At 41.7% G+C, this 23,624-nt stretch overlaps 1 protein-coding gene across 2 annotated transcripts in view; it reads left to right on the top strand.

Moving 5' to 3' along the window:
- Positions 1 to 361: 361 nt before the first annotated feature.
- Positions 362 to 23,624, top strand: part of eif4g3a (eukaryotic translation initiation factor 4 gamma, 3a) — a 50,898-nt gene continuing 27,635 nt past the window's right edge. For both annotated transcript variants that reach the window (XM_058373387.1, XM_058373388.1), the window contains exons 1-5: positions 362 to 1,140; positions 14,282 to 14,354; positions 16,073 to 16,204; positions 18,393 to 18,485; positions 20,817 to 20,849. In XM_058373387.1, coding sequence (XP_058229370.1) covers positions 1,016 to 1,140; positions 14,282 to 14,354; positions 16,073 to 16,204; positions 18,393 to 18,485; positions 20,817 to 20,849 — 456 coding nt within the window. In that variant the 5' untranslated portion in view covers positions 362 to 1,015. The remainder of the gene's footprint in view (positions 1,141 to 14,281; positions 14,355 to 16,072; positions 16,205 to 18,392; positions 18,486 to 20,816; positions 20,850 to 23,624) is intronic.

Raw genomic sequence — 23,624 nt, forward strand, 5'->3', positions numbered from 1 at the left:
CAGTTCTGTGCTCTTGTATCAGTACACACTCAGATGAAGGTAGACTGATATTTCACACACCACACTGTCCTTGGATTTTGTTTAGATTTGGCTTTCCTGTTGTAGTTCCCGAGCATCATCGCTAGATGCCGCTGCGTGCACATTATTTTATAAATAACATTACAAAAGATTCCAAAGCGTACTATTATTTATAATTTGTTCCCAATGGATGTTCGTTGTATTTTTTTATTGTTTTAATGGAGCACATCAGCACTAATCTTGTTTGGTTGATTGATTGGACAAATATATCGAACAATTATTGCTATAAAGTCGATGCCGTCTTTTCTGTTTTTTCTGACAAATCACGCCCCTTTCTTCCCTTCTGATTGTTTTGGAAATAAAAGAGACTTCATTGACTGCGCGGATGTTTTTGTGCAAAGCCATTCAGTCGTTTGCAGACCGGAATGTAACAGATGCAGGACGAAAGGACCCGGCTGGACATTTTGTAGTGGCATGTGAGGAATCTCTGCAAGCGAGGCGCCTGAGGTAAAGCCCGAACGTTTCCGAATTCGACCGACGATTCCCGAACCGTCTGTACTACCGGACTGCTCGAGGCGGCCGCTTAACGCCATGTTGAGATAACTCTCCGATGTGAATGAGGTATTACTTTCAATATGAAGCGAAGGAGTGAATAAAAGCATCCGGGAGAGATTTGAAGAACAGGATTTTATTAGCGGGGTCAGTGAAGATCCAGGGCGGAGGAGAGTTGGGTGCAGAAACCCCCCCACCCCCCAACGCTCCCGTCCCCATGAACAGCAGCACGTACAACCCCAAGAAAAAAGCGACTGCGCCGAAAATGGCTTTTTTTCGCACCAATACTGAGATACTCCTATTCTATGGCGTGAAGTTTCCTACGGCCTGCTAAAGAGAAGATACGCGCCTATGTGCGGTAGATAGCTGCACTGTGTGTCTGTATTATAGCCGCGTATTTTTTTTTCTTTTGAATTGTTTTTTTTGTTTTTAGTTCAGCACCGCCATGAGTTCAGGACCGAATGCAGCCACCGTAACAGGACCGAGCCAGCTGCGGGTTCCTCCGGTGTCGGTACCACCGGGAGTCACGGCCGCTCCTCAGCCTCCCACCGTGCCGGTACCGCCACCTCAGTATCCTTCACTAACCGGCATTTCACTCAGCCACAACCCGATGGAGAGACCACTTGGTTTGGATGTTTGTTCGGATAACGGCCGCTGAGGCTAGCTAACTCACAGGGATTCCTATCTGAAGATTAGCTAGGGAGATTAGCGCGTGAGGATGCTAATCATAGTTGCTGCCGAGTTTCTAGTTCAACGTTTGGAAATTTTGTCTGCGTGAATGTGTTTGTCCAGTTTCACGTGTGTGTTTGATGAGGTGGGTGTGTGTGTCGGCCAAGCTTCGTGCTCTTTTCTCGTGGGCCGGTTTGCCTACATGTCCGCCTGGCGCTTTTGTTCGTGGTATTTGACAACTCCGGCTTTGTGTGTGAGAGAGACGGGGCAGCTGAGGGAGACAAAAACAGGACCGCCTCAATGTGCATGCGTAAAGAAAACGCCGCTACCTACGGCTTTCTTAGCGTGTAAACTGAGTGCAATTGAATATCTTTTGACGGAGAAAGATAAGGATGTGCTTGAGACGAAATATAAATAAAGGTTTGCGGGATTCCCCCGCTATTGGCGCAGGTGTCGCCTGCTCAGAGCGCCATTTGAGACCGGCTGTCACGTGACCCTGGCGGTACGTGCGTATGAAGTCGGTGGATTTCAGTCGCATCTTTTCACGTGCGTTGTCGTGTTTTACACATCGAGCGAACATAAGTAGTAATGCCTTGATTTGGGTGTGCTGTGGCAAGGAAAATAACTGAACCGTGCACTGCACAGGGGCTAATTTTCCATACAGGTTGAGAGTACTGTACAGTATAAAAGACCCGGGTGTACTGTATGTCGTGTGTTCTGATTCTTGTCTGCTGGCCTTGTCCCATCATGATCCACAGAACCGAAATGAAGGCTTTGTGGCCAAAGCTTCATACCGTAGCCATCACTGTCTGGCATTCACTCATTTGTTTGTGCATGCACGCATTTATTCATATATTCATCTATTGTAACTGCTTTATCCCTGTCAGTATTCCAGGTGGATCCAGACCCTGTCCTGGAAACACTGGGTGTGAGGTAGGAATACGGTTTGGACAGGATGCCAACATTTCCGGCACCATGCACCCACTCATTTCACACCTAGGGGCAAGCTAGAGTAATTAACCATTTACCACAATCTTTATTGGGAGCTGGAAGGAAACCAGAGAACCCAGAGGAAAAGAGAAGATGAGAACTTTGCACACAGGAACCCAAGTACAGGATCGAGCGCGTGACCCGGGAAAGCTCCCTGCTGCGCTCCCATGCCACCATGTGGTCTGTATACATTTTTAGCATTCACCAATCCCACCTTTTCTGTTTTTAGTTTAAGTTAAATCTTGCCGATACACAAAACTGACCAGTACCGCGATTTTCACATTCAGCCATTTTACTACAAGCTTCTGCTCCCGAAGCTATATGTGACATCAGGGCTGCGTAGGATATTTTTGGTCCTGTGCAAGGCCTACTTTGTGGCAGTTAATATCTCGCACACATTTACAAGACCATATCTGTGGACCTGACGTGAAAATTTGTCTAATTCACTACTGATCTAGATTTTCAAGGCAGTATTGACCTGATCGTTGACTTGCTAGTTTTATTCCTTTGATACATTGTCAAAATTTCTTTTAGTTGCTAATTTAAGGAAGCCAATCTGCTCTATCTATATATCAATCTATCTAGACCCCTGACGAGTAGATTTTTATCTTGTTTTTATTTTTTTGGAACCGCACCCTAACACAACGTCACTTGAGGTCAAATAAGGTTCACTCGAATTGCATGTAGTTACTTTTTAAGTGACCTTAATAATGCTCTGGGTATATTATATTGTTAAATTCATGCATAAAATATAAAGCAGGAAAGGAGTCCATGTTTCTGTGTGAGGACCACCAGATTTCCTACATAAGTGCCAGTTCTCCCTTTTTTTCAGTTTCTATCGAGGGTTTTTTATAGAGGTTTCTGAGGATGTTGCATGGTTGTGTACGATCGAATATGATTATAGACCGCTTACATTCTTTCATGCAGATCCACAAATCAGGGATATTTTAAAAAGTTTTAGCAGTTTCCACCTTTCAGTGAACAGAGTCATTGCTTTCTCTAGAAATGAGATTTATAGGAATGATTCCTGGCACAGGCGTATGCTTAGTATGCTGGGTCATATGATTGAGCAATAGTTTAGTTTCACTATGATCCATCCCAGAAGCAGCCTTTTTTTGTTTTTTTTCCCCTCTGCTCATATTGCAGGCTGGAGGGACAGGATTTTTAGAGAGACGGTGGTTTTTGAAACTCTGATCATTGTAAGGTTGTATTTTGTAATTTGGCTTTTTTTATTGTACTGCCAATTATTTTTAAAGGTTTGAAATTTTACCTGTCTTTTCCAGCCCAGTTTCTTTGGCAGATCTTAACTACAGAATCGATTACAACACTCAGCTTTCACATAACCACAAAGTGACATACATTTGTTCCAGTAATGTAGTACCAGACCCAATTGTGATAGTTGCTTACAGTCAGAGACACTTACTCAAACATCAGAAGAGTGTTTTTGGCTTCTTCCTCATGTGGGCATTAGGGGACAAAAAAACATTTAGAAAAGTAGTTAATAGATAGGACATTCATTGAGACACTCTAGAACCTTTGAGCAAGGCTTTTAACTTGTTGTTGTTATGCTACACTGATCAGGCATAACATTATGACCACCTGCCTAATATTGTGTTGGTCCCCCTTTTGCTGCCAAAAACAGCCCTGACCCGTCATGCACTGTGTATTCTGACACCTTTCTATCAGAACCAGCATTAACTTTTTCAGCATTTTGAGCAACAGTAGCTCGTCTGTTGGATCGGACCACACGGGCCACGTGCATCAATGAGCCCTGGCTGCCCATGACCCCGTCGCTGGTTCACCACTGTTCCTTCCTTGGACCACTTTTGATAGATACTGACCACTGCACACCCCACAAGAGCTGCAGTTTTGGAGATGCTCTGATCCAGTCAGCTAGCCATCACAATGTGCTTACGCTTGCCCATTTTTCCTGCTTCTAACACATCAACTTTGAGGACAAAATGTTCACACCCACTAACAGGTGCCATGATGAGGAGATAATCAGTGTTATTCACGGCAACATTAGTGGTCATAATGTTATGCTTGATCAGTGTATATTACAATTTCTATCTGAGGTGCAATGTACACAAAATGATGTGGCCACCAGACTGTCACTCCTGTATGTGGTTCCTCTCCAGACTGCTTTCATTGTCTTTGCATTCTCTAGCTTTATAATTTCCCTTCACTGGGACCACGTGGCCCAAACCTGTTTTAGCATGACAGTTCCACTGTGCACATAGTCATAGTTTGTTAGTTTTGATGTTTAAGGCCTCGCGTGTCCTGCCCTTACCTCAGCCCTACTCAACACTTTTTTTTAGGATGATCTGGAACTCTGACTGCATCCTAGTCTCCTCAGCCAAAATCAGTGCCTGACCTCACTGCTCTTCTAGCTGAATGGATAAATCCCCACAGCCACACTATAAAATATTTGAAGCTGTTATAGAAGCAGAGGGACCAGCTATGTATAAATGCCTATTGTTTTTGGGCTGGGTTGTTCAAGAAGCACACAGGGATATAATGGTCAGGTTTCCATATACATTTGCATTACTTTTTTTCATCAGTGCATTGGCCTAATGGAACATAAGTGACACTAGATGTGTAGGTGCTTTACTTTTGACAAACATTTACATTTCAGATGATATTTAGTTTATTGAGTTCAAATTTTCAGATATTTTATCCATGCTAAAACGTTTGCTGATTGAGTTACTGTAATCCTGTTCTTTGTTTAAACTCTTGATAGCTCATGGATATAGGCATGGGTGTTGTTCTGCAATCTCCTGGGAAGGCTCGTCATTGCGTCTTTCCTTCTTTTCCTGCCTTCCTGTTCTCAGAGGAGTGAGACCATGTGTTACTCTGCTGATGATGCTAGGCAGAGCGCTTTGTGAAAGTGTGTGTGCGCGTGTGTGCATAAGGCAGAGTATTTCTACTGGTTACCAGAGCGACAGCTAGTCCATACGGCTGCTGCTGCACTTCTTACACAATAGCAGTGCTGCTTAGCATTCAGAACGTGTGGCCAAGGCAGCGCTTCCCACCGCCTCCCAACAAAGGCCCAGGTCAGCCAGTGTCTCACAGAACAAGCTTTTTCCCTCTCTAGCTTAGTCCTGCTTAACAGACTTTCTCCCATACTTCTCTCAGTCTTCCCCAATCCCTCTTCCTCACCTTGCAGATCTCTGGTTTAGAATTCTCCAAACCTTCTCACAGCCATCACCCAACTCTTTAAAAACAGTATGTAAAGCTACTTCAAGGCTATTCTATCACGCTGATGAAAATCACCGGCATACCTTTTTGTGCATGTGGATGTGCATGCTAAGACCATCTACCAAAGTCATGAAGTGACACATATTGCAGTAAATCCTGCTGTCATACTTTTCCTTTTTCTTCTTGCCTCATACAATTTGGACCACATGTGCACATTCTGGAGCTTAGTGGCTATGGTTGGTGCTACAGGTGACCTGTCCTCCAAAGCCTCTAAATAGCCTCAACTTATCTCTTCTGCTGTGGTGAGTGTATTTTATATACATTGTTAGTGCTTTTCTAGTGAAGTTGATATATAACACTAAATTTGCTCTCCCACGCTGACTTGCTCTGTGGTGTTTGAAGGCAACGATCACCTGCCTTACTTCCTGCTGGTCTGGGGTCTCCGTCTGTGCTCTTAGTATGTTCTTTTGAGTATCTCTTCTTTGCCATACCCCATTGCTGTTCACTATGGCACTGTCTCATGTATTTGGGTTCCATTAACTTGCAGTGCTCAGACAGAAGTCATGTTTTTTTTTTGTCCTGTCTGGGTCTTCCTAGGTTTGGCAAATGCCACATGTGACAAAAGAATCTTTAAATCTTGAAACAGTGTTATTTGGAGTAATTCAATCCCCCATCAATAAACTGTTCAGCAGACCTTTGACTAGCTGTTAGCACCATTTGGTGATGATTTTTTTTTCCAGTGTACCACAGGATATGGTGTTCGCTGGGTGTTGCTAACATTCCTTGTGGCAAGCGTGGTTGAGTGTGTTTCCCATGTCATACCATGCACTGTTTTGGATTTCTGTTCAGCTCTAGGCTTGGAGTGGGTATTTCCTCCACATAACAGATGCCTCAATCCTTTAAGATACAACAAGTGCTTAATCGGAGCCATGCTCATGCAGCCAGCCTCTGAATCCCCTGGAAACAGAAGGCTGGCACTTGCATCAGACGTCTCCTGCACTGACTGCGCAGTGATGATGATACGGACACAGTGCACTTGGCTTGAATCATGAATTGGAGTTGAAACGGCTAGATGTGAACATGCATTTGATTGATGCAGACGGCCGCATAGGCTGTGGTGTTCTGAAGACGCAAGACTGGTCTGCTTGGGAAGTATGCCCCATCTGAAAGATCACTGACCTGGTCAGAACTCTTCTTGGGAAAGATAGCCATAAGATGGAGGTATTTATTGCAAACAATTTGTCATACATCACTTTTTTTTATTTGCCATGATACAAGACATGATGCAAGTTTCACGAGGGAATATTGACACAAATAAAATATTAGATTTTCATACACGTATTTTGTAATGACAACAAATCAAACCATTATGATACGAATAAGAAAAGTAGATCAAGATTTGTAAAAGAAAGTTTCCAGAATTATCAATATTATTTTCATCTTTTTCAGTAGGTGCGTTTACATGGACACTTGTAATCTGATTGTAACAGGACTAGAAGCACAATCCGATTAAAAAAGTGTCATGTAAACACATCAGTTGGATGGAATTTGCCACATCCGAGTAAAATTTCAATCATATGGTAAGGGGTGGTTTAAACCATTTTTAGTCCGATCGAGAGGACATGTAAACACTTAATCGGATGGAATATGTTCCTGGAAAGTTCTGCGCATGTGCAATGACGCAAGAATGACGTATGACGTACGGATGTTTTCGTGGACTGTGCGCATGTCAAAAGATCTAATCCGATTCTAATCATGTGTCACGTAAACGCGCATAACAATCTGATTACTTTATACCGCGTTCATGTAAACGCTGCGATCGGATTTGTCAGTCTGATTGAATTCAGTCCGATCTGATTTAAAAAGGGTCCATGTAAACGCACCTAGTGTTATCAGTGCACTTTATGGCACTGTTATTAATATGGAAAGATTTTTTGGCATTTTACACCTACATTGGTTGCAAGTCAAGACCCAGCATTCACTATTTCCGTACATTTTCCAATTGTTTCAGTTAGTTTAGCATTGCAGCAGTTTCTAAGGCACATCAATTCAGGTCATGCAAGTGTATTGATCTAATTGGGAGAAAATGAAAAACTCAGTCAGTTTGCAGTTATTGAGAGTACAGACAAATTTACAATGCCGTATAACAATACTCAACACCTTCTGATGTTTCTACACACTTAGTAAGGTGTATTTGACCATTTTTGTTAACTGAAATTATAAAATATATATGTAAGCCTTTTAAAGCAAAGCAACTGCATGTGCAGTGATGTGGGAAAATGGGTTGTTTATTTTTGGTTTTATCAGGCAGGGGGCACAGGTCCACCAGCTACATTGTCTAAGTATAAATGTGTAAAACAAACTTTGCCAAAGTAATACATTCTTTGCGGATGCCTACAACTGTGCAATCAAGTCATTAGTCATAAACACTCCTGTGTGCTTGAAGAAACCTGACCTACCGCAAGTTTACTCTGCTTCTTCAGATTTGTGCTGGATCTGTAAAATTAACGCATTGAAGCCGATCTCACCCACAGTCGGTTCCCTAAACACAAGCTGAAATTGTTATACAGTCTAAGTCAAACAATTCATTTAAATAAATTTTCTGGTACAGTTCTTCTTTCAGACCCGGGAGAGAGGGGGCAAGGACAGTAGAATAATACCCTTCTTAATACCCTGCCGGTGTTGGGAACCACTGACAAATATTTAGCACAAATCTGTCGTATAACTCCCCGTTTGCACCATGTGGTCAATGGAAAGTAAAATGCTAGCCAGGTTTGACTAGGTATAACAGAATAATCTTAAAGCTGAAACCGCAGTACATCCATTTATTATTTTGGTTGTTGAGAGTGCTTTCACGATACGCTTTTAGTCTGTTCATTTACTTAAGGATAGAAAATTGCTCGTCATGGTCTGTATGAGGTTGTGTTGGTCATGAATCCTCCTGGATGGGACACTATTTCATTGCAGGACATGCTGCTGCCCTTTGCATTGCTCTATGTATTACATAGTGATTTGAGTGAAGATTTACAGTCACTTGTGGAGATAAAGTCTTTATGAAATCCATTGATTTCTCTCTAATACGAACCCATAGAAGACACAGAAAGAAGACCTCGGCATAGCATCGCACACGCTACTCGCAGAACACTTTATGTTCCCCCTTTTTAATCAGACATTTCCTCTACGCCAGACACAGACAACCCTTTGACTCTTAGGCTCGGCTTTTTGCTCTGGCAGACGTGACTCAGGTCTGCTCTACCTGCAGGGTCATGTGGGGACAGTGTGTGTATTTCCCCATAGCCAGTTGCTGTGGCTTATTTAAGCAGGGCTCGTCCTCACTCTAGCTGCAGATTGCATCACAACAAATTGCAGTTGTGCCACGTATTAAAAATATATTTCGCGCGCAGCATGTGCTTGTGACCTCCAGGGCGCCGTGCTTAGTAAAGTGCTGTCATGATGAAGCTGCCTGCCCTGCTTGGTGTAGGATTCAGTTCACATTAGGCAGCATATTTCACGTGTGGTTGCAAACAGGAGTTTTAAGACGTCTGAGGCGACGTGCTGCAATCCATGTGATTTATTGGTCAGATCTGGAGAGGAGGTGATGAATGGGGTTTCAGTTTCGAAAGTCGTCTTGTTCCTTTAGGGAAATGAACTCTTTCTGAAAGGCAGATGTTATTGGCATTAACTTGCACCAAATTATCCGGTTTCAGTTTTAGTGTTGAAGCGGTTTACACATTGGACCAGTTATGTAACCAAGGGAAACTTTTCAGTTTCTACCAACATTTCTCTCATAATAAAATGCACATTTGGCACGAGTTTACTGCTCCTGATAAAGCTACAAGAAAATGTCGAATGCCCAGAACTTCAGAAGGAATTTTTGGAGAGATTTAAACAGCTTTTTTTGTATATCGTGGTGTGATTGTCTAGTCATGTATGTTAGGTGACTAGCGTGTTTGTCTAAGGTTGTGTAATATAAAGTTAGAGGTAAATGGTGGTGTTTGCTTCCACAAGCTACATTAGTTCTGCACCATCTGCTGCATCTGTGTTCACTTGACTGAGGAACACTCCAGTAGAGCGCTCTCTCTCTCTCTCTGTCTTATCTGTCTGTCCGTCTGTTTCTGTGATGATTTTCATCTTCCTGTTTTTATAGCAATTTCGACAAAATCATAACAAAATACATTCCGATTCTGTAATAGAGAGGTATATCACCTTGCCTGTCAATCATCTTGTCGTTTCTCTAGCCATAGCGTTCAGGTCCTAGGCATTCATTTTTAAAGGTATAACTTGAGGAAAGGGTCGTATTTGTTTATATTTTGATTTTCAAAACGGCTAGCTCTAGCTGATGACGCCTGCGCGCGTTCACAGATGACCATTCTCTTCTATATACATGCAAAACAAGGAGTGAGGATTCAGTGTCAGCGCGGCAATCGACAAAAAAAAAATTACAATTTTCTCAATACTACGCAAATTATATATGGTGCTGTAAAGTGAAAGCATTTTGTTTGAGTGATTCCTCTGGACTGTCTCACTTCAGTTCCCCACTGCAGTTAGTTCCTGTGTGTGAACGTTTGACTGGTTACATACTTATCTGGTTGTGCGAGATATGTGTAGAGATATTAGAGAAAGCGCTTGGAAGAAGATTGTCGGTGGCTCTGGTGAGTGTACAGAGCTACAACAGTTTTCTTGCTAATCTGACCAGAAAGGTTTCTTATTAAAACTGGAAAAAAGACTTTTGGACAGTGCACACCTACAAGCAACAGCTGGAGCAGATGCCAAACAACCACAAGAGACAAATATACAAGTAACTTCTCACTTCCTGATCTATTACTTTAAGTCTTGTTGGTTGTTTTAGTGGACCTGTAGTTTATGGCCATTTAAACTTTGCCAACTTTTGCGAGACATCTGGAGGAAAAGACGTTATGTCTGTAGCTTACTCAGCTCTATGTACATTCTCTCAATCCTGTGCTTTCTGTTGCACCCCCACCTCTCTCTCTCTCTCTCTCTCTCTCTCTCTCTCTCAGTCTAGCCCCTCTGCCCAGCTGCCACGTATGCGATCTTACTTCACAGAATCTGTGTGCGGCTCCCGAGTGCATGCAGGCAGGCTTGAGTGACCTCACACACTGCAGCCTGCTGCTCTTCCCTGCACCATCAACAGCTGCAACAAAGCTACACTGTGTTTGAGGTGGAAACACATCGCTGTTGATGGAACTTTATAAATGTGTGTCTTTTAAGTACACTCGCAACCGGCCTCTTTTGTTAGGTCTGGTAAGGTCAGGCTTGACTCTCTCTCTCTCTGTCACCCACAATACTGTACAAGAGTCACTCTCATTTACACACTCATTTTGGTTGAATTTGCAATAGCAAGGAGTAAAGTGGCAGAAGACCAAGAATTTTCTGTGGATGTTGGCAAAACAGTGACCGGGTGGAGAGACATTTGAATTGAGATTTCCTTCTTTTTGTGCAAATTAGTTATGACGCCGTAATGCAAATGACTTACTCTAGTAAAATCTTTAAGTCTAGTACAAATCCTGCGGGACAGACAGGGCGTCTGACGTCTCCATCCTCCATCTCTGACGTCTCTAAACCTCCATCGGCATTATTTGGCAAGTATTTCTAGCTGTGGTTGAATCTTTTCTACCACAAAATTAACAGGGTGCATTCAGTAAACTGTAAATCATTTGGCTGTGACCTTTTTATTTTGGAGGGTTGAAAAGGAAAAGTTTGTACACCCACAAGCGATAACAGTAGCGGTCACTTCACTTACGCAAGAGACAGACTTGGGGCGTGTGATTTTTATTTATTTATTTTCTCTAGTGTGAATGCAGGGTGCCTCACGCACGCTATCTCCTGCCTCTGAGGATTTGCAGTAATAATACCACAGAGATGTAGCTCTATCAGCCTAGGGGGAAAAAAACTGTCTGTCCACAGCAGGTAATTTAGCTTCATGAGAAAGTCTAGCTCTTGAAGGGAGAGGCTCTTGAGACTCTGTTCTGCTCTCTTTCTCTATTGTAATGTCTTTGAAAGCCTCTGGTTTATTCATAGGCATTCATCAATAAACTAGATGTAAGTACATTTTGAAGCAATAATGTTTAATAATGTGATTTAGCACATTAGGACAGTATAGCAAATAATTCAACACCTAAGTATGGTGTCTATTGTGCAGTACAATGTCCTGTTTGTGTGTTTCAGTAATGGATTGCAGATATTTCAGTTATTGTTGGACTTCTGAGTGGTGCTACAGAAGAGTGTTCAACCTAACACTGATGCAGTCATAATGATACCATGGCCAGGAGTCCAAGAGAGCTAAATTGTCTGTTTTCTGAGGGGTTGTTAATGTCAATCAGAGAGACCACCATGGCGTCTGAGCTCCCGGAAGAGGGCAGATAGCATTTCAGTGTTTGACACTGCCATGTGATGCAGCATTAGCAGCAAAGTGTCTCGGAGAAAGGAAGTGCTAGTGGTCATACGTCCTTGTTGCCAAGAGGCTCGTGAGCCATCATGACCCCAAACTTTTGCGGAAATCATTACAGTGGAAAACAATAGCAGAAGCTGCTTAAGAGCTGGCTGCAATCTCATGCATTCATATTTAGTCGCTGTTGTGGGGTTAATTATCCATTAACAAAGCTGCAAAACTGAAATCAGGTATATAAATCATTTTAATGAGTTGTAACTAATTATAAGATTCTAATTTTACTAAGGCTAATGTAATTCCATATGTTTAGCTGCGTAATTAGTTAACTATATGCATAATTACGTTACAGAATGATATAACTGCATGCATGTGCACGAATTCTTGTATAGTGAAGTCGCCCCGATGAACAACAAGCTGTTTCATTTTCTTCATTTGTCTCTGATCTCCTTTCATTTTTTTCTTCTAAGAGAGAAGACATTCATTACTATAACTGTTCAGCAGGCTGGATAAGGGCAGCTACAGCAGAAGAAATCTGAAATCAGACAGCTGATACAAAATAGGTGAAAAGAATTTGTATTATGAAATGCAGCGCATGTGCCTGTCAATCGAAAGCTGCAGACATTCACATCATCGGCTGAATAGATATCACAACATTTGGAATATTTTGAGATATTTTTGGAACGGTGATTCCCTTAAACTATTGCAGATTGTCCCAAACCTAGCTGAAGCTGTCATGTGTGGAGAGAGCTAACTGGTGGATGGGAAACGGAAAATCCAGCCAGGGGATTCCCGTTCAGCTTCATTTGTAAGCCCTGAGCACACTTTGCATGGTGTTGTGCACATGCATGTGCTGTATACGGTGCATAGGAAATAGCTGTCCTTGTGCTGCCATTCAAATGCATCAGATTTTAATTTGAGAGCAAAAATGTTGTGCTGAACTGGTGCGTGTTTTGCAGTCTGCCTTCCAGACAGGATGTAAAGGGCACAAGAACCTGATCGTCACGAATAAATCCCGGGAAGATACCTGTGTATATTGAAGCAGGAATTTGCTTTCTAATCATGCTGAGGTGCATTAGTCACATTCAGTTCAGGGTGGAGTTCGAGAAAGTATTATGTACAGGTTCCTGCCTTCCTCCTGTGCCCGCACACTGAGTTCATAGCCCCGGAGCCATGGAAATGACCCCGATGACCCAGGCTGAATTTTCTCACATAGGAATGTTGGAGAAGTAATAGACAGCAGAGTGATGTTCTGATATATACAAACACTTTTTCATGCACAGTGACATGCTGAATGCAGTCTGGTTTAAGCCTACTTTATCCTTACACACACACGTGCGCACACACACACAAGTCTGTTTGACTTTCTTGAATGAAGTCATTTTCTTTATGCCACAGCACTTTATGCTTTTATTTTTCTTTCATGTTTTATGGGTTTACTCTCTTTACCTCTTTGTGCCTTTCTCTTTTATCTCTTTCCCTCACTTCCTCTGTCTTGCCCCTTGTACCTGCTTGTCTTACATTTTCAGCTTTCCCCCCACTTCTTATAAAGGCTAATGTTGGCACACTGCCAATAAAGAGAGTACTCCAACATGGTGTGTGTGAGAGCTAGAGAGAGCGAGAAGCTGGATTTCAACAGAAAACCCAAAGGCCGTTGATAGATGAAGAGAAGGAGGGTGGAAAGCTTTCCTTGAAATCATGTGATTCTCCTTTTTCTCCCTGACAGAATCGGAGAACTGCGCTCGCTCGCTCTCTCTCTCGCGCGCGCACGCGTGCTCTCTCTCTCTCTCTCTCTCTCGCACGCGTTCTCTCTCTCTCTCTCTCTCTCTCTCTCTCTGGACAGATGGAATGCTTCCTGTCTTTTGTCAATACGGGGATTGCTTGAAGTATGGAAAGTGTAATTACTGCTGGTAGTTTATTTTTTTCTAAATGCACCTGCTACAGACTGACAGAAGACCATGTGACCTCAGAGGCGCGTTCTCGCTCGTCATCTCAGACTTGATGTCATGTTTTCAGAACAGTAACCAAAAGACCATGAAAGTTTAGATAATACATGAGAGACTCGTTTTGCGTACATTTTGTCTGTTGCTGTATTGTGTAATGATGCAACAGGGTTGTGTTTTTATGTTAACGCTGAGCTCCACGTCACACTGGTGTACCAAGTCCATATCCATGTCTGACATCATGCTCACTGGTGAAGGTATGAGGTGTAGTAGGGCCTAAAATAAGATTTCTGACTTCCTTAACGCACTGTATCGTGATGTTAGATGTTATATTAGTGAGCAAAGAGCTCTGACCCATGGGTTAAACTCAACCACTGATTTTACAACATATTAAATATTTGCTAATATGTTATGGTTTTTTTGTTATTGCTAGACCTTGATGCTCTTTTTTTTTTAAAGCCGGTGTTAAAGCTGTTTGAGTTTTCCTTAACCCTGCGTGCTCCAGAATTCCAAGAGCAGCACTGTCGCTGGAAGATCGGATATTTCCAGCCCAACCCGGAGTGACAGCAGTGTATAGCGTGAGTGGCTGCATCAGTACATCCACATCCATCAGTATCCAAATATGCTAAAATGAAAAGGGCTGGATAATGTCACTAAGTTAGGACAACAACAACAAATACCTGGTCCTTTCTATCATCTTCCTCTTTCTCCTCTCCTCATGTGATCCCCACCTAGTTTCAGCATGTTTAACTGCAGCTGGACATTTGAATGTAACTCTTTGGTCACGTCAGAAAACATTGACTCCCATCCAGCACGTGAGGGAGACCTACACCAGAATACATCATGAATTTTATTTATAAGTTATTCATTTCATTTGTAGCAGTCTGGTAGGCACTGGTTGAATATCCTGTTTGGCCAGAGCCTACAGTGTGTAGCGGTCAGTGTACAAGAGTCTGAATGACCTGCTACAAACAGAAGGTCAAAAGGTAAAACACAGCCCCTAGAGAAATGTTTGAGATGGAGCTGTTTTTTAAAAAAAACGTGATAATGCAAGCCTTTACATTCACATCAGCTGAGCACCTGAACAAATGAATGAAAGTATTATAGGAAAAAAAGTATTAGAATTTGAAGGATATAAAAATCCAAAGAGTTTACCAGAACAGATCTTAAATACAAAGGCTCGCTGACCATTAGCTGGTGACCGGCCTGATGACCCCTACATCATTAGTTCAAAGGAAATACAATAGATCATAGATCATTTGAATTAAAGCACAACAAAGCACTTAAATTAAGAATATAGGTGTTTTCATAAACATTTTTAATGATTTTAAAAGACATTTTCCAAACAAAGAGGCTTTTTCTTAGAATTCCTCTCTACAACTGCTTGGTTGCCATTAAAACACCTGCACCATCAAGCAAAGGATGTAATTCTGTCTCTTAGCAGCTGACCGAAACAAAACATCACATGTGGGACACAAAAAGAGAGGGGGGGGGCTGTTAAACAAATGATATTCAGTTTAGTATAACAGAAAAGCTAGGAGGCTAGGCTAGCACCTATAGCCATTACAAAGTCTTCTCTCTCTCTCTCTCTAAAGACCTCTGGATGTTTCTTGTAGTGTTGTGGCTGCATTGTTTCTCTTCTAGAACAGCAGCAACAAATACATTATCTCTGACATCTGTTTCCTGATGCTCCCCCTTTCAGTGGTTTATTCTTGTTTTAATACCCACGACGTGGGCGTGCTTTCAGAAGCCAGGGTTCTGTGTGCTCATTCACACAAGAGCAGAATGACACCATTGTTTCGACAGCAGTCAGAATAATTGGTGAAGCGTTTGCATCTTTTAGATATCTGTAGGAATCTCGGACAGCTGTGGGGGTTTGCACAGGACCATAACCGTTATCGTAGTGCCTTCTGTCCTACATGTTTCAGCACTTTCACCACTCTAACATACCTGATGCAACAAATCAGCTTATTAGTGCTTCTTTGGTTGAAGAGCATGTTAGAGCCGAGAAAACGCTAAAATGTCCATGACAGTGGGTTCTCCACATGTTATGGGGGGATACAGGTGATGCACAAACAGCAGGCACACATAATAGATAGATAGATACAACTTTGTCATTGCAAAGTACAGGTACATAGCAATAGCAATAATATATTGTCTATCACCTACTGCTCTCTCTTTGTCTTTCTCTTCATGTTCTGTAGGCCAATAACTCATCTGCCTCATGCAACACACTACAAGCATGAAAAGTGGAAAAAGTGTCCATGGAGGCAATAAAGGTCTGTGTGTGTTGCAGGTCCCGAGGCACCCTGGCCCTCCCTACCAAGGGCATGATCTGGGCAAAGGCCACCCCACCTCAACTGCTCTGTCTCAGGTATCAGCCCCTCCTGCTCCTCCCTACCGTTACCGTTGGGAACCAGGCGGAGCGGTGAGTGTGCTTTTATTTATTTTTATTAAGCTTAGACATTTGACCGTTCTGATTCACACTTCATTGAGGACACTTTCAGGACATTATTAATGTGATATCAGTTAGATTTTTTTATTAATGTTCTGATCCATTGTCATAATATGGCAACACAACTTAATACATGGCATTGGTCTCCACAGTTAAAGAAGTGTAATTTCAGGGTTTAACCTGTTTTATCTATATGCAGATGCATCTATTATAGTCTGGTAATGAGCTTATACACTGATCAGGCAAAACATTATGACCACTGACGGGTGACGTGAATAACGCTGATTATCTCATCACGGCACCTGTCAGTGGGTGGGATATATTAGGCAGCAAGTGAACATTTTGTCCTCAAAGTTGATGTGTTAGAAGCAGGAAAAATGGGCAAGTGTAAGGATTTGAGCGAGTTTGATGAAGGGCCAAATTGCGATGGCTAGACCACTAGATCAGAGCATCTCCAAAACTGCAGCTCTTGTGGGGTGTTCCCAGTCTGCAGTGGTCAGTATCTATCAAAAGTGGTCCAAGGAAGGAACAGTGGTGAACCAGTGACAGGGTCATGGGTGGTCAAGGCTCATTGATGCATGTGGGGAGCGAAGGCTGGCCCGTGTGATCCAATCCATCAGACGAGCTACTGTTACTTAGATTGCTGAAGAAGTTAATGCTGGTTCTGATAGAATACACAGTGCATGACGGGTCAGGGGCTGTTTTGGCACTAAAAGGGGGGACCAACACAATATTAGGCAGGTGGTCATAATGTTATGCTTGATCAGTGTAATTCAGACTAATAATGATTTCTCAGTCTAAGAAGCCTCAGAGTTTCAGCCCCAACAGTCTGAATTGTCATCTTCTAATTACCGTAATTATTGTAATTCCAGTCTGATATAACTGCACTCATAATTGCTGAGAATTTTGCCACTGTACTGTTGAAGCGATAAAACATTTCATGTGAGTGGAAAGCCATCTTTGGTGTCATAACAGTTATCTTGACTTTTTTTGTTTTCATCTATACACGTGTCAGCACCCTGTTTTGCATCATGAGTGGTGAAGACTGTGCTAATATCTTACTGCAGGGATGCATGCAGGACATGCAGTTTTTTTATTTATAGTTGTCCAGTGGACATGTAAGCGCTTGTAGGCTTGAGATTCCATCTAAAATGTGGTGTCTCAGCTTTGAGATCAAGAAAGTAATTTCTTTTGTGTCTCAAAATACGCGTCTCCTTTTAGCCAAATTTGTAGTCTTATACAAACTTTGACACCACATGTTTGGCAGATTTTGAAAGCAAGGCAACAAACCTCTTTCTTCTGATGAATTTTATCCATGCTGGCCAAACAGATAAAGCCGTTCTAGGCTTCCCACAAGGAATGTATTTCCTCACAAAAGTTGAACTGGGGCATAAATTGAGAAAATGAATCCACCTGTTGTTCGTAAGGCTACAATTCAGTACACATCTCTACTGCATGCTTGTCTGGTTTATATTATTTGCTTCAATTTTGTAGTGAGCTTAGTTACAGCTAATAACTTATTAGGTTTATTTACAGTCCCAGCTTCAGTCTTGCAAGTTTTGCTGACCGTGCAAAATTGACCTTGAACTATAGTAATTAATTGGCTAACTAGACCAGTGTACATTATTCAGCTGTGATGGCTACAAGTCACTTAGGTTTCCAGGCAGCCAAGAAATGGCACCGCAATAGAGGTCTCACTTGTCCAGTGAGGTAGCTAGTAAATGAGTGCTTTGCCCATCCTTTGCCCACTACAAATGAAACCACTAGCATTTACTCTGAATTGATGATGGGCTTTTTTTTTTTTCTAGAGATGTTTTAGAAAGTGTGTTTTAGGCTTTGTATATTAGACTTGAGGAGCTCTACCAGTCTTCAACTGCTTCTGCTGTGACAATCCCGCTTTCCACCTACTGCACACAGATGACTGACATTCTTGTGGCCATGGTTTAGATACGCTGATTATCAGTTCCTCTACTCACCACATACACATGAATAACAATATCAACATCGATTCCCCCATATGATCCATGAAGAAATGTTCACGTATTAGTTTACTGTTTAATATCGTGTGCTTGTTTTTCCCCTTGATGACTCACATGCAAGTGAAAAGTGTTTGTGCGTATGTCTTTCTGTCTAAATCACACCCCTGTCTGTGTTTGTCCAGCCTTCCTTCAGCCCCACACAGAATCCTGGCTCTGCCCCCCTCATATATTCTCCACAGACACAGCCAGTGAATGTACAGCCTCCCAGTCGGCCAGTGAGTACAGCTTACTACTTTCTCAAGAAGCATATGTTCTGGATGCAGTGGTTTAAAATTTTGTTTTTTTTGCTAAAGGCTCGTTTCCAAAGTAACACAATATTTACTCCGTCTGTCTCAGAGGTGTTGAGTATCAGTGTTATATTCAGATTATCCACATGACCATGCAGGTGTAAATTCACAGATCACTCATGAGTGTATGTTTAAAAAAAAAAAAAAAAAAAAAAGTTAAATCAGGCTGTCCGTGATTCAACACCATTTGCCACCAAAACAATACATCATAATGCAAGTGGTCCAGTTTCACAGCTACATTGATCTGTTGACTTACACTGTTTGCTGTGGCTGCAAGCCGGCTTGCTGTTTTGTTAGTGTAAACAGCACTTTTCTCAATTTTTGATGTGGGACCCTTCTTTTTGCATCACATTAGCAGCTGATCTGCCATCTACACTATATAGCCAAAAGTATGTGGACATCAGACCACCACCCCTATATATTAAGTGGTTCTTTCCCAATCTGTTGCCACAAAGTTGGAAACAGTTTCCCTTTAACTTGAACTAAGAGGCCCAAACCTGTTCCTGCATGACAGTGCCCCTGTGCACAAAGCAAACTCCATAAAGACACAGTTTGCCAAGGCTGATGTGGAAAACCCGATATCATCAGTGCCTTACTAATGCTCTTGTGGCTAAATGAATCCACAAATCCCCAAAGCCGCACTCCAATATCTAGTGAAAAGCCTTTACAGAAGAGAGGAGGTTCTAAGGGAGCTAAATCTGAAATGTGATGTTCAGATAATACATATGGGTGTGATGGCGTGATTTGTAAGGCAGTATTATTGGTCTAAAATTGTAAAATTACTCTCATTTTATCGTCTTATAGTTATAACTTGTTGCAGAGTCTCATAGGTATTCAAGGATGTGTTCTATATTGCGGGAGCCTGTGCACTCTCTTTTCTTGCTGTTGGTGGTGAGGGTGTTGCAATACAGCTCTTTGTACCTTTAGCTTGTGTCTTTTACTTAGAAACATGCATACAGTGTACATTAGGCTGGTGTAATAGAAGTGGAGAGTTCAAAACGGCTGTGCCCGAGTCATAATGTTGTAGACCCGTCCTTCCCCTTATCTCATTCACTGTAACTCTCTATCATTGTGAATGGAAGGTGTTTTAAGTTCAGTAATGTGAAATAAACTCCAACTCGTGTACATAGCTAACATTTAATATACTGTATATTTATATTTACTATATATTTATATATCCTGTATATTTGACATTTGGTTTAGAATATTGTAAAGGCAAGTCATGTCAAGAAGCTTTTATTGTTATTTCGACCATGCAGTACACAGTGAAATGAAACATCATTCCTTTTGGGCCATGATGCTACATAAATACATAAGACAAAAAAATTAAATGTAATGTGTTGAACCTTCTGAAATCGGTGCAAGACAAAAGACCGTGCATGACAACAGAAGTGTAAAAGTATTTTCAGAGCCATTCCACAATCAAGGAGAAAGGTGGTTGGTGAAAAGCGGAAGCGTGCCTGAAAAGATGATGAATTTTAATGTCACCGCACGTGGAGCAGAAAATATGATTTTCAAAACCAATTTTGTGCAGCAGTGTGCCTCTCATGCTTTAGACCGGTGTCCAAGAGCATCCTTTATGTCCCTTCTTTCCTGTTCGGAGTTTTGTTATAGATAAAATGATTATGAATGTATTTTGCAGTTGAGCTCGGTGTATGGACACCACTACAGTAACAGTTCCATATGGCAGAGCGCATTTCTCAAAGTGTGTTCGTTTTTGTTAGGGGTTTTTTTTTGTTTGTTTGTTTTCATGAAAACATCAGCCATTGTTATCCAGTAGCTATTAGTAAAGTTGTGGTAATTAACTGTAATAGGTTGGAAACGGTGATAAGTGATAAAAAACTGTACTCACAGCAGAAACCACAAGAAGAGCCAGTGATTTTTTTTCAGCTAGTGTTTAGCACCTCTGATCTGGAGTGTGTGACGGAAATCCTGTCTGTTGTGTGGAATCGACCATGTGTCTCTGGCTGCTTCTCCTTCTGCTGTCAGATACAAACCTCATTAGCACCATGCTGAGATCCACCAAGAGAACCGTCTGCACTGCTGACGAGCGTGTGTTTGTACATGTGGGAGGAAAAGAAATTCTGCCCTGTCCCCCCAGCCCCCCCCCTCCCCTCGAATCCATCACAGTTTTGAACATGTTTAAATGGCAGCACAGTGACTGTTCTACACAGTGTGCCTGTCTCTATCATACACTAATCTGTCGTTCTCTTTCTCTCTTTCTCTATGACTCCCGCTGCATTGTTCCGTCCCCATCAGTTTGTGACGGGGCCTCGTCCCACCCACCATCAGGTAACATCCCTCATGTGCCACACTAATTGTGTGCTTCTAACAGGTCTCTCTAGTATGTTTTATAATGTATAGTGATGGTTTTTATAGTAGCTGCTCATTCACAGAGACTTGTATGGTGACGATCATTTAAGGTTAATTATATTTTAAAGACAAATTTACTTGTCTCGGGTGTGTTCCACAATGTTCTAACCATAAACAGTTAAAGGTACAATTTAAAAGCATTTTAAAGCTTTTTCCTCCTCAGTGCATGAAATGCCTAGAAACTTTACATCTCACTGTATTCTTACAAAAGGCATCAGTCCTCGAATGTCAAATTTTAAAGACCTCTGCGCCCAAACGAGTTGTCTGACTAACAGATGTGAAGCAATGAAGACTGATGCTAATCGCTTCTTTTCATCTGGACTATTTATGTACCACTCACAAGCACTCATTATATACGATGCACCATATGGGACTGTTGGATTTCTGTGGTACAGACCTGAAGGATTTCCACCTATCAGAGCATAAGCAGCTGTTGGGGGAAGTCTCAGACTCTTTCGAGTAACATAATTGGCAGCACTGAGACAGAAGAGACGTGCACTAATATCTGCGCTTGTAAGGATGTATTGCAAGTGATGCAGAATTATGAATTGATCAGTGAGTACTATTTTACACATGCACATGAGCAACAAAGCATGGAGGACCTGCATCCCTTCTGCTTTTATTAGATGGGTAGCAGTCATGCGCTTTTTCACCGCAGCTTTGTATTGGATGAAACGTTGTAAAGAACTGAACAAATCTGACTTTAAAAGGCATAACTTTTCCTTTATTTCTTTACATCTATTTGAGAGGAACAGCAGTGAAGACACCTCACTCTTTACCATAGCATATGATCCTGGAAGCAACCCACAACTATGTGAGGTGTAACAGCCAAAAAGCATGACAAAACTCATGACTGTTGCAAAATACCACAAAGCCAGTAAGTAGCATGGCGTGATCTAAAGTCATAATCTAAAGTAAAAAAAAAAAAAATCACCTTGTGAGCTGTAATATTATATTGACAAGTGTGATCCCATATTAATAACATGGCTATAAAATGCTGTAGATATACATAAATACTTACGATGGATCTATTACACTATTTTTATATAGGATGCTAGTAATAAGAGAATGACATTTGATCTGTACTTTATCCTCCTGCAATAAAGCCACTTGTATCACACAGGCTGTCAGTGCTATACCCCCGAGCTTTTTTCAAAAAGAAATGCATGGTTTCCTGATTGTTTAATCCTCATTTTGAACATCAGTCTAGTGCAAAAAGATATTCCTTGACCATACTCCAAGTCTTTGAAAGAGAATGTTTCTCTGACTACTAAATGTCTTCATAGTATGTCATAAATATAATCTAACTGTATGGACAAAATCTGAAGGAAATAATATTTAAATTAATAATTCATTGCTCTACCTTGATGGAAAACTTTAGGATGAAGTAAAAACCTCTCCTGATTTCACACAAAACCAGGTACTCACTGTCTCAATCATGATCTTCACCAAATCTTCTCTTTATATTGTGCTTCCTTTCTGCCAACTTTGCTATAGGGTATGTGTTTGGGTCTAGTAAGGTTTGCATTTAAAAAAAAAAAATAAGAACAATTCTCACTAAAGAGGTACAATCTAAACTTTTTGGTAGCTACTTTCATACTTCTTGCTCACAGACCTGTTGTAAAGTATTTTGAAGTGTTGATCCATATAAACAGTACTGTAGTGGAGAATAGAATGTAGTGGGATTTTTTTTTTTCCAAGCAATAAATTAACCGAGAAAGTTGTTTAGACATTCTGTCAGCACATGTGTCCATTCCAGTGTTTGGGAAAACAAAATCTAACCAGAACCTGTTAGCATTCCCAGCACAGATGAATCAGCTTTTTGCACCTTCTTACTGTTTGGCTATTACATTTCTGACAGGCTGTAAATAGTCAAGTGCCAGCAGGGCTGCATTAGCGCGTACACTGGCACCACACACTCCGGGTCATCAGCACAGAAATGTGTGTGTGTGTGTGTGTGGCAGGCCAGATCTCCATCTGGAGGAGGAACAATGGTGCGTTCTCCTGCAGATACACAAGTTAGGCTAAGAGGAAATGCAGCAGAGGCATGAGAAATTTCATTCATTCAACTTGGATATGTTTGGTCGCCTTGTTAGATGACGTTAATGCTTTTCTCACTTACACTCTGTGGCACACACACAAGCTTTCTCCCTTTCTTGTTCAGTCAGATACATAAACACAAACGCACGCTCTCCCATTCTAATTATTCCAATGGGACTTCTTTCTTCCTCATTTCCTGTTCTTGCAAAAGTAGGCTGGTTCTACTCACAAAAGCAATCTGGTTCAGGGATGGTAATCATTACTGCTTATGTAACACTCTCTAGAGAACCTGTAATCAGGACTGCCTTAGATCCTTCTGTTGATTCTTACTGTAACTTAATCATAATGTCACAAGAGTGCTCTCTAGTCCAACTCTGTTGCTTTCAGCAAATTCCAGTGGATATCCCACGGATGGCTCTCCCCTTCTCTTTTTTTGGGTGGGGGGGCGCAAAGTGCGAAAAAAGTGAAGGGGTTGGACATCTGTGTAGCTTGATAGTGTGCTCTTGCCTGCCTCCACAACAACCTGTCAACACCAGCAACTTAGAGCAGATTATAAACCAACAGGGAGTGAATTTCTGTATCAGCAAAGAGCTGTTGAATGTAAGTCAGAATAGGGAGTAGTGGATTCAGTGCAGTAAAATAGTGGGTTCAGTA

Source organism: Hemibagrus wyckioides, linkage group LG21, assembly GCF_019097595.1.
Source record: "Hemibagrus wyckioides isolate EC202008001 linkage group LG21, SWU_Hwy_1.0, whole genome shotgun sequence".
In the NCBI taxonomy this organism is placed as follows: domain Eukaryota; kingdom Metazoa; phylum Chordata; class Actinopteri; order Siluriformes; family Bagridae; genus Hemibagrus; species Hemibagrus wyckioides.